The sequence below is a fragment of the Arvicanthis niloticus genome, chromosome X (assembly GCF_011762505.2).
Source record: "Arvicanthis niloticus isolate mArvNil1 chromosome X, mArvNil1.pat.X, whole genome shotgun sequence".
NCBI lineage: Eukaryota > Metazoa > Chordata > Mammalia > Rodentia > Muridae > Arvicanthis > Arvicanthis niloticus.
Genome location: NC_047679.1, coordinates 52483016 through 52498518, shown reverse-complemented (window position 1 = coordinate 52498518; position 15503 = coordinate 52483016). Strand labels below are relative to the sequence as shown.

At 37.9% G+C, this 15503-nt stretch overlaps 1 protein-coding gene across 3 annotated transcripts in view; it reads left to right on the top strand.

Annotated features, from left to right (window-relative positions):
• Nucleotides 1–15503, top strand: part of Ophn1 (oligophrenin 1) — a 308721-nt gene that overhangs the window by 128172 nt on the left and 165046 nt on the right. For all 3 annotated transcript variants that reach the window (XM_076918793.1, XM_034485518.2, XM_076918794.1), the window contains exon 5: nucleotides 6861–6932. In XM_076918793.1, the coding sequence (XP_076774908.1) occupies nucleotides 6861–6932 (72 nt within the window). The remainder of the gene's footprint in view (nucleotides 1–6860; nucleotides 6933–15503) is intronic.

Sequence of the window (15503 nt, the reverse complement as noted above, 5' to 3'; positions counted from 1 at the left end):
CCTTCCCTGTCATCTCTCCAAACCCCCATTTCTTTCAAATTTATGAACTTTAAAATGCATATATATATGCATTTAATATATATAAAATATATGCCATATATAATATGTCTCTCATACACACACACACACACACACACACACACACACACACATATCTACTAAGTTTGTGTTACTTGTGTGTATGTTTTCATTGTTGGCCATTTGGTACCAGATGGTTTGCTCTTTCCTGATGAAAACTATTTTTCCTGTTCTTGGTATTCATTAACTACCTATAAATCTTTGAGGCCTGTGGTCTTTTACTCCCTCACCATTTCTTAAAAGATTATCCATTCCAATGCAAATACTTCCTTTTCTTCTATTTTTGGTTAGTGGATAAATTCTTTTATTTTTTTCATTAGTTCCACACTGTGTTCATTACTATAACTTTGTAGTAAGCTTTAAAAATAGGCTAACTTTAGAATCAGTTTGCTAATGTTCCTGAAGTAAGTTGCTAACATCTTCATTGAGGTAACACTGAATCTATAGATCCAGCTGGGGAAACTGCTATTTAAAAATGGTGACTCTATGTGTCTGGATAGATGGCTCATCTTTCTGTTTACTAATCTTACTTGATACATTTCATCAATGTTTTTTTAACTTATTTATAAAGGTATTTCACACATGTTTCTAGATTTGTGCCTAAGACAGTTTTCTGTTTCAGATTCTAATCATTTTAATGGGTTTAAAGATAATTTTGACCTTAGTGTGGTAATACAAAAAAGCCTGTATTCCCAGATCTCAGGAAAGATGTTGAAGCAGGATCATCAGAAATTCAATGCAATATTTGACTACATGGAGAATTTGAGGCCAGCCTGTGATACATGAGCTCCTGTTTTAAAAAAACCAAACCAGACAATAACATCAGCCAATCAGCTAGCCAACCAAACCACCACAAACAGAGAAACTGTTTTGTGTGGTCTCTAGATCAGCAGCAACTACACTTCTTGGGAGATTATTCACAGCCCCAACCTAGATCTGAAAATAGATGGTTTGAATGATTTTCATTGTAAGTAATGGTTTGTGTGTAAAGTGGGCACTCATTACAGTATAGCAAAGTGGTCTCTCTTCTTCATCTCTCATGGGATGTCCTTTTATTGGTACCTAAATTTTGTTAAAGAGTTATTGCCATTTAAAGGAATTGTATTCATGTTGCCCTGCCCCTTTCCAGCACTGTGGTAATAGCTTTTCAGAATAATGCTACTATTTCCTAGGCTCATCGAGAAGTATGGTTGAACATAGGCTTTGAGGGTTGGGTACTTAGTATTTGAATCTGACTCAGCCACTAACTCACTTCTTGACTCTGTACTAATCAGTTTGTTTTTCTTGTCCTTCCTTTACTCTCTTCTAAAGTAAGGAAACCGATTGCCACTCTTCTAATTGTTATGAGGCACCCTTAAAGACATAATAATATGGTAGTGTTTTATAAATGTGAAAAACATTGATTATATAAGGATCATTTTTAGTAATCTCTGTTTGCTCATAAGAAATGACAAGAATGTTTTGAGTTTATGAAATTTGCTTCTAAAGACAGTAGGGAGAGACAGTGTTTTCACTCAAGCCTCATAGATGGCTTACTAGCTCAGGCAGACTTAACTGAGTATTCTCTAATGATAAAGCATCTTTGGCCCACTGCCCATATGGTTCTCAGAGGCACTGATGTCTAGTTCATTCAGCTGTACCTAAAAAAAGTTTAGCTTGTCTTTCTCCGCAGCACTTGCAGCATCCCCATCCCTTTTGTTTTCTTCATAGCAAAATGTCTTAGGGTTTCTATTACTGTGATGTGGCACCATGATCAAAAAGCAAGTAGGAGAGGAAAGAGTTTATTTGGCTTACGTTTCTATATTGCTATTGCTGTTCATCACCAAAGGAAACCAGGACAAGAACTCAAGCAAGGCAGAAACCTGGAAGTAAGAGCTGATGCAGAGGTCATGGGTGGGTGCTGCTTACTGGGTTTCTTCCCCTGGCTTGTTTCATAGAGAACCCAGGACCACCAGCCTCTGGATGACACCCCCACAGTGTGCTGGGTGCTCCCCCATTGATCACTAATTGAGAAAATGTCCTACATCTGGATCTTAAGAAGGTACTCCCTCAACTGAGGTTCCTTTCTTTCTGATGACTCTAGCTTGTATCAGATTAATACAAAAGTAGCCAGTACAGTTGACCCCTTGTCAACACAAACACATCACTATTAGGCCACAGCTCTTTCTTATTGAGCCCTAGGATTTTACATTAAAAACATAAATAGCTTTAAAAAATCCCACATCCTTTACAAAATCAAACACGTTAAAATTTCAGTCCAGGTCTCTTGACTCTATTGTCTTCCTTTGGATCCCTTTTCCCTAAAAGGGCTACCCTATCAAGCCTCAATAGGAGAAGATGTACCTAGTCTTACTGCAACTTGATATGCCCAGGCAGGTTGATATCCATAGGAGACCTCTCTTTTTTCTGAGGAGAAAGGGGCAGGTGCAGGGAAGGGGAGGGGGAGAGTGAGGGACTGGGATGCGACCTGGAAGGGGAAGCTGACATCGGAATGCAAAGTAAATAATTAATAAAAACCCCTTAATTCAAAAATAATTTAGTCCCTTTAAAATCACTAGTTTCCTTTAAAATCCAATGTCTTTTAAAATTCAAAATCCCTCATTTGTGGGCTCCAGTAAAATTAAAAAAAAACAAATACAAAACAAATACTTTACTTCAAAAGGGAAAAATAAGGGTACAGTCACAAATCAAAACAAAATCAAACTCCCACTGTTCAATGTCTGGGATCTACTCATGATCTTCTGGAGTCCTGCAAAGGGCTTGGATAACTTCTCCAGCTCTGCCTCCTGTAGTACATGCAGCTTCTAGGCTGTGGCTGGCCTCACTCCACTGCTGCTGCTGTTCTTGGTGGTCATACCATGTTACTGACATCCCCACAACAGCTGGGTTTCTCTGCTGCAACTGGGCTGCACTTTCGCCAACTGAGGTTCCTTTCTATCTGATGATTCTAGCTTTGGGTCAGGTTGACACAAAACTAGTCAGTATACAAAGCCTTACACTACTGGAGCAGGAATCATCTCTTTTTTTTCATTCTTTTTTTTTCTTTTATATTTTATTTACATTTCAGATGCCATCCACTTTCCCCATTTCCCCTCCCTAGAAAACCCCTATCCCATGTCCCCTTTTCCTTTTATACAATTTTTTTATTTAAGTGTTAGTCAAAGGCTTTATACGTTTGGTAATGCTCAATCAGAAGTGTAATCCAATACCCAACCTAGATATATAAACTATCTTTGACTGGTGGAGACACATGGACATCTGCCTCTATGCCCCCTCCTCCTCTCTTTGTCTCCCTCATCACTTTGCTTCTCCTCTCCTTCACCTTCTCCTCTCCTTACTCCATCTCTTCCTCTCGGTACTCCTCCCCCCTTAGCTCCTCCTACATATTACCCTTCCTGTTAAAGTAACACTTTTCTCTCAAAATACAATTAGAGCATAATTATTCCTATTTGTACCAGTGAGGTACAAGATAATCCCAATACCCAGTCCATCATTTTGTTGACTAACCAGAACCTCTGTCGTCTCTCCTGACTAAAACACTTAGTTTTGAACCTGGCTTTTTCCTTGGCTTAGAATAAATGTCAGCTGAAAACCTTCTACTCAGATCTTTTCTCTCAAAGTAAATAGCCAGGATTGGCTATGAGACTATAGGTCTTCAACCCCGTCAGAAATCTAGAATGACTGAGTTAACTGAAATTATGGGAAGCACAAAGCATAGCTTCTAAAACTTAGCCAATTTATAGAGACCGCTGAACACCTGGACAGCCCCTATACTACAGAACGTTGGAGCATCAAATCTTTAGCCTTCTGGCCCAGAATCATCTGACAGACCTTAGTGATGCAGAATTACTAAGGACTGATTACTCTCTCTAGGCAGATATAATCAGTCGACTATTCTGCAAGTGTGTCCTTTTCTGGACAGTAATTTGTCTGTAGATGGAAAGAGGCAATTCTTGGCCTTGTGGCTGTCTCTGCACAACTGGAGTAACTCCAAGGATGCTCAATTTTGTCTTAGAATCCAAGACAGGAAGCTGTCAGGAGCAGATAGGTTTCTAATCAAAATGAACATTAATATAGAAATGTTTGAGATGTTCTTTTCCTTACTCTTCTTCATCCTGGTTCTCTGTCCCACATTTATGTTTCACAGTTTTACATACTTTCTAAAATTAGAATCTGAAGCAAATTTGTGGTAACAATAAGGAAGTTCATGGCCCAAGAACATGACAATGGTTCTTGCTTGGTCATCTCCTTATTCATTATTCATGAATGTAGGTGGCAGGAGCTACAAGAGATAAAAGGTGTAGAACCCAGCTGTGGTGTTCTTCAAAGCAGTTGTAGGTAGCTCTAGTATCTTAGAAGTGGTGTGTAAGCATCTGGATTGTAGACTTCCTGTATAATGAGGAAACCTGTCTGTATGCTTTTCTTACTCAGAAGGGAGTTTTGTTGGTCATGTACAAAGTCTATGTTTGAGGAATGATGGAAATAACATTAAGAGGCCCACACCACTGCAAACAGTAGTTTTGAAGCCAGTTTTGGTAGCTTGTTTACCATTAGGGATTCCTGAGCAATCCCGTGATAGTAGAGTGCATACCATCTCTGTTTAGCTAGACATTATTCAGCTTTAATTTTGTTATTATTCTGTTGGAACCTGATTCTCTCAACTTGTAGTGAGTTTAGATTGGGGTTGTGTTTCTATCCAGATACAGACTTGTTGGTGTTGCTTTTCACAGCCAGCTCACAAAACTTAATGCAGTGATCAGAAAGACAAAGGTAAACCTTACTTAAAAGGGATTCTTTCCCTGGTTGCTGAGCTTCTAAGACATTTAAGGATAAACAGTGAAATAAGGATTTAGCATGTTTTGTTCCCATAGTCCCAGTAGGCTCAAAAACTATCTTTGAAACTCTAAGCAAATAAAAGATTTGGATAATAAAAAAACCTTTGAAAACCTTAAGACATTGAAGTAATGTACTGAAGAAGATATCAGAAGATGGAAGGATCTCCCATGGTCATGGATTAATATGATTAGTACAGCAAAAATTGCCATTCCACCCAAAGCAATCTATATACAATCCAATGTAATCTCCGTGAAAATCCTGACACAATTCTTCACAGAAATTGAAAGGATAATTTTCAGCTTCATATGGAGACACAAGAAACCAAGATCGCTAAAACACTCATGAATAGTGAAAGAAGTGCTTAAGGTCTCACCATCCATGACTTCAAATTGTACTACAGAGCTATAGTAATAAAAACAGCATGGTGCTGGCATAAAACCAGACATGTTGATGAATGAAAACTATTCTAAGACCCAGACATAATTCCAAACACCCACTGACACCTGATATTTTACAAAGAAACCAGATAGACATACCAGAAAAAGACAGCGTCTTCAAAAAAATGGTGCTGGTCAAAGTGGACAGCTGCATGTAGATGAATCTTAAATCAATATTTGTCACCCTGCATAAAATACAACTGCAAATGGATCAAAAATTCTCAACATAAGGCCAGGTACCCTGAATCTGATAGAAGACAATGTAGGGTATAATCTTGAACTTATTGACATGGGACAAGACTTTTTGCACCAAATACTGATAGCACAGGCACTAAGAACAAACATTAATAAGTGGGACCTCATGAAACTCAAGAGCAAAGGACATCATCATTCAGACAAAGCAGCAATCTACAGAATGGGAAAAGATTCTTACCACCTATACACAGAGGACTAATACTCAAAATATATAAAAAACTCAAAAACTGGACATCAAGAAAACAAAACAATTAAAGTATTTAATACAATCATAAACAGAATTCTCAATGGAGGTTACTCATATAGCTGAGAAACACTTAAGGAAATGTTCAGTATCCTTAGCCAGCAGGGAAATGCAAATCACAACTAACCTATACATGTCAGAATGACTAAGATCAATAACAAAAATGACAGTTCATGCTGGCGAGGATGTAGAACAAGGGGAACACTCCTCCATTGCCAGTGGGAGTGCAGACTTGTACATCCACTATAGAAATCAGTGTGGTGGTTTCTCAGGAGGATAGGAATCCAATTATCTCAAGATCCAGCTATACTACTCTTGAGCAGTCTATTGCTGCTATACTCATAACAGGCAGAAATTGAAAAGAAGCTAGATTTCTCTCAACAGAAAATAGATAAAGAAAAGGTAGTACATTTACAAAATGGAGTATTAATTAGCTGTTAAAATAATGAAATCATGAGATAGATTGATTCCCATCTTCCCGGGGAACTGCCATACTGATTTCCATAGTGGCTTTACAAGCTTGCATTCTTTCCAGCAATGTATGAGTGTTTCTCTTACTCCACATACTCACCAGCATGAGATGTTACTTGTTTTATTCATCTTAGACATCCGGACAGGTGTAAGATAAAAACATCAATATAGTTTGCATTTGCATATTCTTGATTACTAAGGATGTGGAACAATTTAAGTGTTCCTTAGCCATTTGAGTTTCTTCTTTTAGAAATTGTTTTTTAAATCTGTATCCCATTTTTATTTGGGTTATTTGTTTTCTTGATATTTATTTTTTTGAGTTTTTTGAATATTTTTAGATATTAGTCCTCCATCGGATGTGTAATTGGTAAAAATCTTTTTTCCATTCTGTTAGGCTGGTACTTTTTATGAATGATGGTGTCTTCTTTTATAGAATCTTTATAGGATCTCATTTATTAGTTGTCCATCTTAGTGCCTTCATTTTCATTGAATTTTAGTTGCCATTTTAACCTAAATATTGTTCCTTTTTTCCACTTTAGGTACAAAATGCCAGTGACTTGCTGATCAAACCCCTGGAAACTTTTCGAAAGGAACAAATAGGTTTCACAAAGGTATTTTTTTGTATTAAATGTATAATGTACAATTTAATAGTAATTGAGTAGTTGTTTGGGCTACCAGTCATCATTCTGCAATAATATAGTGGTTCACCATGTGAGGCCAAAAGATACTCAGATATCCCAGATTTTAACTCATTTTAGAATTTATCTCTATAGGTGTTTCCAAAAGAAATTGGCATTTGAATTGCTTGACTGCCCTAATTCTTGTGGGTGGGTGTCATCTAATTTATTGAGAACCTGAGTAAAGGGCTAGGGAAAGGTTAAGTTGACTACTAGGCCACTTGACTGGAGCCTTGACTCATTACTACTGCTTCTTAGGCATTCAAACCATAATTGGCATGCACAGCAGTAACTCTCAGGCTATTGAGCCTTCCTATGACCCCACTGGAATTCTCTACAGTTCCATGTTAACATATCATAAGCATAGCATTCTTAGCCTCTATAATCATATGAGCCAGCACCTTAGAATGCATCCCCACCCTTGTGTGCTTTCTCTTGATGTCTCACTCACGGTTTCTTGCTCTAACTCTTGATCTCACTATCTAACTAAAACAGAAATTGGTAATGAGAAATGTGCTGCTTCTGTAACTAATAGAGTCATGTGCCACTTAGCAATGGGAATACATTCTGAGAAATGTATCTGTAGCTGATTGCTTCCTTATCATTGTAGAGAATTCAGAACTAGATGGTGTAGGTCACTCAATAAAGTTTCTTGATAAAAAAAATGCAGTAAGCATGAGATTTTTGAAGCTATGTCAGCATGATGTAACATACTGTTTATATATGTTTTATAGGCTTATACTTGAAAATAATGATATAAATATGGTGTAGTAAATATATAACCTAGTGAGATATTTTTCTTTTCCTACATTAGGTACACAAGTGGATGTACTACAGTGTTTGTGCTATTGGGAACACAGACCAAAGCATCTCAGACATAAGCGATACCTGATACTATGATGCTAGTATCAGGAAGGGCATGGGAGTGTCATAAACTTTTCTACCCTTTTATGATCTCCCTCATCTTTCTTTCCTTCCCGTATCTCCTCCCTTCCTCTATTTACTCTCCTTCTCTTCTGTACATCTCTTCCTTCCCATTTGTTTTCACTTTTTCAGACAAAATATTAGTGTAGCTCAGGTTATACTCAAACCAACAATCTTAGATTTTTAAGGTCCTTCAGGGCTTTCAGGCTTGCCCCACCACACCCAATTCTGTTAATGATCTTTTGGGGTCACTGACATGTATACAGTCTTGTTTGTTGAAAAATGTCGGATGTCCTTATGCAATGCATAGCTATATCTAAAACTGTGAAAGCACCACCAGAACCAAATACTTGGTGGGCTATGAGAGTTTTGGGACACATACTAGGGAGACCTGACCGTGCAGTGGAATGGCTTTTATATCTGGTGAGGATTCCAGAATAAATGAGGAGAGTAATAGAGAAAATCCCACTATGTAGATTATAGATTATTGGTTATATATTGTTGTGATGAATGTAATAAGGGTGAACTAATGAGACGAGGAGGATGTTATTCAGCATTTGGGCAAAGACAGTTCTTGCTCTAAAGTGGCAAAGAACTTGGTGGATTTTTATTTGTATTCAAGTAATTTTTGGAAGGTGGAACTTGTTTGAAGCTGGGGATATGTATTTTTTAATAAATTTTAATTTATCAGAAAAATTGTGCAACTTTATGGGTGTCTATTTATCACATCCTTCCACCAATACTTTCCTTCCCAATGTCCCCTGGTGTTTCTCACCTGATCACCGTCCCAACTTCATGTCCTGTTTTGCTATTAATAACCACCAAAGTCTCATTAGTTCAGTGTATATGTGCTTGGGTATGTGGCTACCTACTGGGGCATGGGCAGCTTACTCTTCCTCTAGCTGAGAAGATTTTTTTTTAAGCAGAGCATATAAAAAGCAGCCAATTTACTTCTGTCTGCTAGCATTAAAATTCAAGAAGAGAAAATTTGAAGAAGGACTTTTTAAAACAAAATGTAAGTTTTAAATAATTGGATCAATGTATTCATATTATAAAAACCAAAACCTAAAAAAACAAGAAAGCAGGTTCTGAAGAGAAGTTGTCAAGATTAGCATGGTTGGGGCTGGAGATGACTCAGTAGTTGAGAGTTTGGGTATTGCTCTTGTGGAGAAGCAGAATTGGGTTCTCAGCAACTATATTGCACTCAAAGTTGCCTGTAACTCCAGCTCTAGAGAATAGAATACCCTCATCTGGACTCACTGGACACCTGCGCTCATACATATATATGTATGTATGTATATACATACATACATACATATATACACTGCAAACAGTATAAATAAAAATAAGAAGGAATCTTAAAAAGAAAGATTAGCATGGTTGTGAGCTGAGGACCTAGTTAACTATTTCAATGAAAGACTACACAGATGGAGATTGTACCAGCATTATCACTGGAGACTAAAGGAAACAAATTAGAGTGGATTGAGTCTTACAAAATGTGCTGTTCTTCAAGAAAAGTATCCCCAAAGTAGTTCAGAAATGATTAGGGTTCCCACTCCCATCACAGACCCTAGGCACAGGATTACTTTGGTCTCAGTTTAAAGATTATACTGATTTTGAGGTAGTTTGACACTAGGGTGTCCCTACAGCAGGACTTCTAAAAATGGGCCATTGCAGAAGGCATTGTGGGTCTCCCCTCTTCCTCTGCAGAAGCTATCACAGTGAACAGTGTTTAGGGCCAAACTTCAGAAAAGTAAGTGATTTTACCATGTAACTCAACCAAGGAGGATTTTTCTGAGACCTCAAGTTCTCAAAGAGTTTGACTGATTTCCAACTTACCTGGTGTTCATTGCTCTCCTTCCCTCTCTTACTTTTTTTGTCTTCTATCATGGGAATGTCTGTCTTATGCCCATACCTATATTTTTAGAAGTATATTGGTTGTTTGGTATCAGAGGCCCACAGCTAAAGATCATTTTACAGCAACTGTCAACCATATTTAAATTATAAAATGAATGGGCGAAACTTTGAACTTTAGACATTTGAAGAGATACTGGAATATGTTGACTTTCGAAGTTGTTGGGATGGAGTGGCTCTGCTTTGCCTGTGAGAGAGGAGTGAAGTTGGTGAGGACAGCAGTGGGTAGAATGTTATGTTTGTGTCTCCCTAACTCCAGATATAGAAATGCTAAACTCTATAAAGATTTCAGGATTTCAGTTATTTCATTTGGAAAATGAGTCCCATGAAAGCAATAGCCATCACTGGACTAAGTGGTTTTGCATTTTTTTTCTATAACCATATTAATCCTCGTAGGCATATGACAAAGAGGTAAATGAGACTTAATACAAGACAAATAAAATGATAGATGTTACAGCATTAATATCAATAGCCTGGATTGGGACACAAGGGTCTTTTTAGCTTCAGATTTTACTCCTTTTCAAGTTAGGGTCTCATTGTGAAGTCCAGGCTGGCCTGGGATGTCTTTCTCTTCCTCCTCCTTCAGCCTCCCCAATGTCAGAATTACTGGTGTATACTACCATGCCCAACTACATATTTCTGTTAAGCTATGCTGTCTAGATCTGTGCAGGACTCTAGGCTTGTCTCTTAAGATTCTCCTGCCTTAGAATCTTGAGTGCTGGGCTTATAGGTATGAAGAACTGCACCCTGTTTGACTTACCATTACGATAGCCACCAGATATTTAAGTCTCAAGTCCTCAGGACTGTTAGCCACATTTTAAATCCTTAGTAGTCACAGGTAGATAGTAATTATTTAGTTGGAAGGCTTATACATAGATCCTGTCCATCATCATTGAAAGGCCTGTTGTACAGTACTATACCAGATGATTTAAGTTTCAGTATCCCTGGATCTCTTTTATTACTTAATATGTCAAAATGTGATACAAATATTTCAGTTTAATTTCTTCAACCTAATGTACAAATCTATTCCCAGTATATACCCAACATGCAACCAAAGTATCTTCTCCTGTATAGGTTAAAATGTATCATCTTGAGCATCCAGTCCTAATGTTCGGAATAAGAGTACATCTTACAGTGGCTATTATTAGAATACCATGACAATTGAGTTGGATAAAGAATATGACAGTAGCAGGAAAGAGATTTATTATCTGGTCAATTAGAAACATCCACTATTAAATCAAAAGCTGAGGTTATAGCTCAGTAGTGTAGTGCTTGCCCAGCATATGTGAGGCCCTGGGTTCTGTGCCCACCTCTCATGTAAAAAGGAAAAGGAAAAGGAAAAGAAAGGGCAAAATAATAGGTGGGTACTTGTTCTACCTATTGATCCTAGTGCTTGATATCATGAGTGAAGGTGATGGGCATTCAGCATGGTGAATAATCTAGATTGCCTACAAATACTGTATTCTACTGTTTCATCTGGCATCTAATTAGTATTAATACTTATTTTGGGAAGGTAGAATTTGAAAGACAGAAGAAACTTTGAAATTATAAATGTAACAGAAAAATATTTGCCATTTGATGAATTACAGAGCAGTTACTATCTAACACTGAAAAGGGTTGAAGTGGTCCTATGTTTTGAAACCCATATATCTGACTTACTTTCCACATTGTTATTATTATTATTTTGCAGTACATGTTTTTTTTTTAATTTCAGATTTCTGTAAAATAAAACCTCTGAACCTTCACACTGGTTTTATTTTTTCATATTTTTTATTGGATATTATGTTTACATTTCAGATTTTATCCCCTCACTCCATTCCCCCCACCACCCAGGAACCCCCTATCCTGTCCCCCCTCCTGCCTCCACAAGGGTATGCCCCCACCTACCCCCCACTCCCCCTTCCCACCCTTGAATTCCTCCCCACTCGGTGTTCAGCCTTCATGGGACCAAGGATCTCCTCTCCCACCCATGCCTGACAAGGCCATCCTTCCCTAAGTATACAGATGAAGTCATGGGTGCCTCTCTTTGTGCTCCCAGGCTGGTGATTTAAACCCTGGGGAGCTCTGGATGGCTGGCACTGTTGCTTTCCTCTTGGAGCCACCAACCCTTTCAGCTCCTTCAGTCCTCTAACTTCTTCATTGGGAACCCTTGATCAGATCAATGGGTTGCTGTGAGCATCTGCCTCTGGATATGTCTGACTTACTTTCAATCCTGGCTGAGAACAGCAATAGAAATGTAAGGATAATTATTTAGTGGTTGTCTGTCTATCCTGCAGAAAGGGAAATTCTGTGGTATATTTTGTGCATACTAGGCCTACTGGTTTGGTGATTTTTTTTTTATCAATTCTGTCTTCTCACAGCAAACTTGTGAGGTAGGACTTAAAAATGTATTGTCCTTGTGAAGAGACTGAGACACCAAAAGGTTAAAACACCCACCAAGCCGGGCAGTGGTGGCGCACGCCTTTAATCCCAGCACTTGGGAGGCAGAGGCAGGCGGATTTCTGAGTTCGAGGCCAGCCTGGTCTACAGAGTGAGTTCAGGACAGCCAGGACTACACAGAGAAACCCTGTCTCAAAAAACCACCACCACCAACAACAACAACAAAAAAACCCCCACCCACCAATCTTTTTCCAATCCGAAAGACCCATCTTTATCAGTTGATCTAGCTTGTGCTGCTACAAAGACCCAAGTATTATCAGAGTTATGTCTCAAACAGACTACCTGGAATTATCCCAATAGTGAAATTTGGGTTAGAGGATATTACACTTAACTAAGGGCCAGAAAACGAAGTTGTTAGTCTACTGTTCTGTTTTCTTTTTATAGATTCCTAGTTCCAAATTCACCCCTCCATGTCTGTGATTATATATATAAACTTTCTCAGTAGACAATACTTTTTAGGGGACTTCAACTTTTTAGGGGCTTCGTGGTGGGTCACTGCAGTGGTGGAGCTCAGAACACATGGTATTATCACTTGACCTTGAAGCTTTCTGCCTTTTAATAACATTCTGCAAGTTTATTGACTTTGAAAGACCCGATAATTCATGATTCACCCTGACCTTCCTTTGTAGTTCCCCATCCCCCACATATCATGAGACCTGTCTGATGGATGAAGCATTAGTATGATGTATCAGGTGTCCTTGCTGGGCTTTCATATAGTTTGACTGTGCATAGGGGATTCCCATTGAGCCAGACAAGCCATGTGAAGCTCACCTTCAGCTTAGCATCTCCCACTCTGCAAACTGTGTACTGCTTATCTCTGGAGAGATGATTCCCTCTTATCTAGTGACTATAAACTCCAAGCTAAACAATCAGAATTCACTTCTACTGAGAGGGTTATATTACCATGAACCCAGTGAAGTCTGATTCTTATCCAGTTTTGTCTTGAATATTTAAATCTTTAGCCTTATGAGACCATATAAAATGTCCTTAAATTGTAGATACACTGTTGTCATGATTTCCCTTTTTTTATTACTGGGGGTAGAACCTAGGATGTCGTCCATAATGGGCAAATGCTCTACCACTGAACTATATTCCCATTTAAAAGTTTTTCTTGTTTTGTTTTTCACTTTTTGTTTTGTTTTGAGATACTTTCTCAATAAATTGCTGGCCTTGAATTCTCTCTTTAGTCTAAGAATGACCAAAACTTTTAATCCTACCCCTGTTCCTGAGCCTCAGCCTAAAGTATCTGGAATTACAGGTTTTGACCATCAGGCCTGGCTTTTTTAAATAATAATTCTTGGTAGTATATTTTATATCCTGATTGGGATAAAACTGAATACACAAAACTCTGCTGCTAGCTGGCTTTGTGACTTCACCAGTAGTTGCTAGGTACTATCACCAATGACAGAGAAACACAGCCAGTGCTGTTTACCACCAGCAGCCAGAGGAGATCCCTTCCCACTTATGGACTTCTTTTCAGGTAAAGACAGATTTTTGACTATGGTACAGAAGGGAAATTTAGGATGAACCATAATAAATCAATATTAGTGAATTTTAAGGTATTTATATAGAGAGACATATATAGGAATAAGATTTATTATGATCCTAAGACAAAGTGGACCTCTACAGAGACTGTTATGCATAGATGTCCCTTATAATGACCATTTATATGACTTTGGGAACATTTGAAAGGAAATGGATTGGGGAAGGGAACTATAATTACATTTTAATAAGACATAAAGCTACCTTACTCAAAGAATGTGATTTACAGCAAGGTTTTCATATTGAGCAAAGCTTATGTAAAGTCTAAAAGTTATGTAAAAATATTTGAGCGAGTTCTCGCATATTTACATTTCTTAGTGAACATTATTTTGCCAATGAAATGATGTCAATTTTTTTGAGGTATATTGTCTAGTATTAGAGATAAGAGACAATGGCTAATATGGGAAAACTAAAGTTTACAAACATTCTAGTCCTAAGTAAGCATCATTCATTTATGGGTTTTAATATTCATATTAGTGATCTTTTTAGGAAAACACACTACTTTGCTTTTGTAGGTTGTGTTAAAGTTTCTTGATAGTGAGTCATCAGGCAAGACTAGATCCTGGAATCATGGCTGTTTTTCCACCTCATGTCTCTTAATTTTCTCTGCTTTTCTATCCTTCCTTAGTGCCATGCCCTGCCGAAACACACGCACACGCACAGGCACGCATACACACATTCTCACTTAAACCTTTAAATACTCCTGGAAAATAGAAACTGCTGTTCTCTATTGAAAGAGTACGACACTGAGGTTCAGTGTGATATGCTATCTAAGGTCACTCAATCAGGAGTGGCCTTGCTGGGAATAGAATTCAAGTTTTCCAGCTCTAAGTGTAAGGCTCGTTTCTCTTTATTTACTTTTCTCATGTGTAGTAAGAACAGTGAAATGGGGGATGTAATGGGTTAATTTTTCTGGGGAGATGTGAACAAATGTCTGTATACCCCAGATAGGGCGGCAATGACAGGTTAAAATAATATGTCCATGTATGCCAAGCTATGTGAACCAATGAGTTTATTGGACTTATTAGAAGAGCATGCTTAAGGGGTATATGTATATAGAAGTATGTATATATACTTATATATATAATACTTATATATAAGTATGTATATATACTATGTACTTCTATATGTATATAGAAGTATGGTCACTCAAAGGTAAGTAGATTATGAAATAATCTCTCTTTAACATGGGTGAGAACTCATGAAAGCTGCACCATGGATGAGTTCCCAAATACATATTAGTGATGACTGTGCGGATGCTGCTGTCTTGGGGAAGGGCCATGATTATAGACCTTCCATCTGTGTCTGAGCACTCTCCTGACAATCTATGCATTTTGAAAAACTGTCAATTTCCTTACTAACTGGCATCCATTAAACAAAGAAACTTCTCAAATGAGGTCTCAAAGCTGCATTGATTTATGAATAGAGACACACATTTAGAGAGCAGTTTGATACTATGTTCATTTAACAGAATAATAGTAGTAGATTTACTTCTGAGGCCTGCTAGCTCTCCAACCATAGATTATGAACCAGTAAGTACAATGTCAGGCATGTGTTTTCTTCTGTGGCATGAACCTTCAATTCAACCCAAAATAGTTGTGTACCTCCACACAACTCTCATATATGTCTAGCAATTTATCTGCTGCTTCTCAATTTTTTAGCATTTTGGGGGGGAATATAAATTTT